General features: G+C 46.4%; 1 protein-coding gene across 1 annotated transcript; it reads right to left on the minus strand.

Annotated features, from left to right (window-relative positions):
- Nucleotides 1–618, minus strand: LOC142530655 (uncharacterized). The gene has a single exon (XM_075636476.1). It carries the CDS (start codon nucleotides 616–618, stop codon nucleotides 1–3), a length of 618 nt encoding a protein of 205 aa, XP_075492591.1.

The following is a 618-nucleotide window of genomic DNA, read 5'->3' on the forward strand; positions in this document are numbered from 1 at the left end:
TCACTGCATCCTCAAATGATACTGGGTTGTTCGATTGCACACGATCAATAAATCTAACTTCAACCCTTTCAAGAAGTGCCTCATCTTAGCATGAACATTTGTAGCAATATGTGGCACATATTTCAGCAATGCAGAATACCGAGACTCATACTCAGCAACAGACATACTGCCCTGTCTCAAATCCTCGAATTCTTTCTCTTTCTTCTGTCTGGCTGCTATAGAAAAATACTTATCAAGAAAACGAGAGCGAAACACATCCCAATCAATAGTACGGCTCTGAGCTCTCAACCCGGCCTCAATCGTCTGCCACCACAATAGTACATTCCTCGAAAGCTGAAATGTAGCCAATCGTAACCAAGCAGACCTAGCACACGGAGCGGTCACAAATATCTGCTCTACCCTCTCAATCCACTCCTCGGCTCGCTCACCAGTCTCAGAACTATCAAATCTCGGCGGAAGATAACTGCTGAACTGTGCCAAAGTCAACTCACCAGGCAATAAAGGCTGATCTGCAGGTGCCTGTCCCATAGGAGGAGGTGGCAATGGATTCATCTGTCCAAACCCACTGTCAACCTCTTCTGTTTCCTCGTGGGGATGTACCTGTCCTCTAGCTGCCAT

This window comes from Primulina tabacum, chromosome 17 (assembly GCF_025594145.1).
Source record: "Primulina tabacum isolate GXHZ01 chromosome 17, ASM2559414v2, whole genome shotgun sequence".
In the NCBI taxonomy this organism is placed as follows: Eukaryota; Viridiplantae; Streptophyta; class Magnoliopsida; order Lamiales; family Gesneriaceae; genus Primulina; species Primulina tabacum.

Coding starts and splice junctions, on each gene's coding strand:
- LOC142530655 (XM_075636476.1), bottom strand. CDS start 618: ATGGCAGCTAGAGGACAGGTACATCCCCACGAGGAAACAGAAGAGGTT.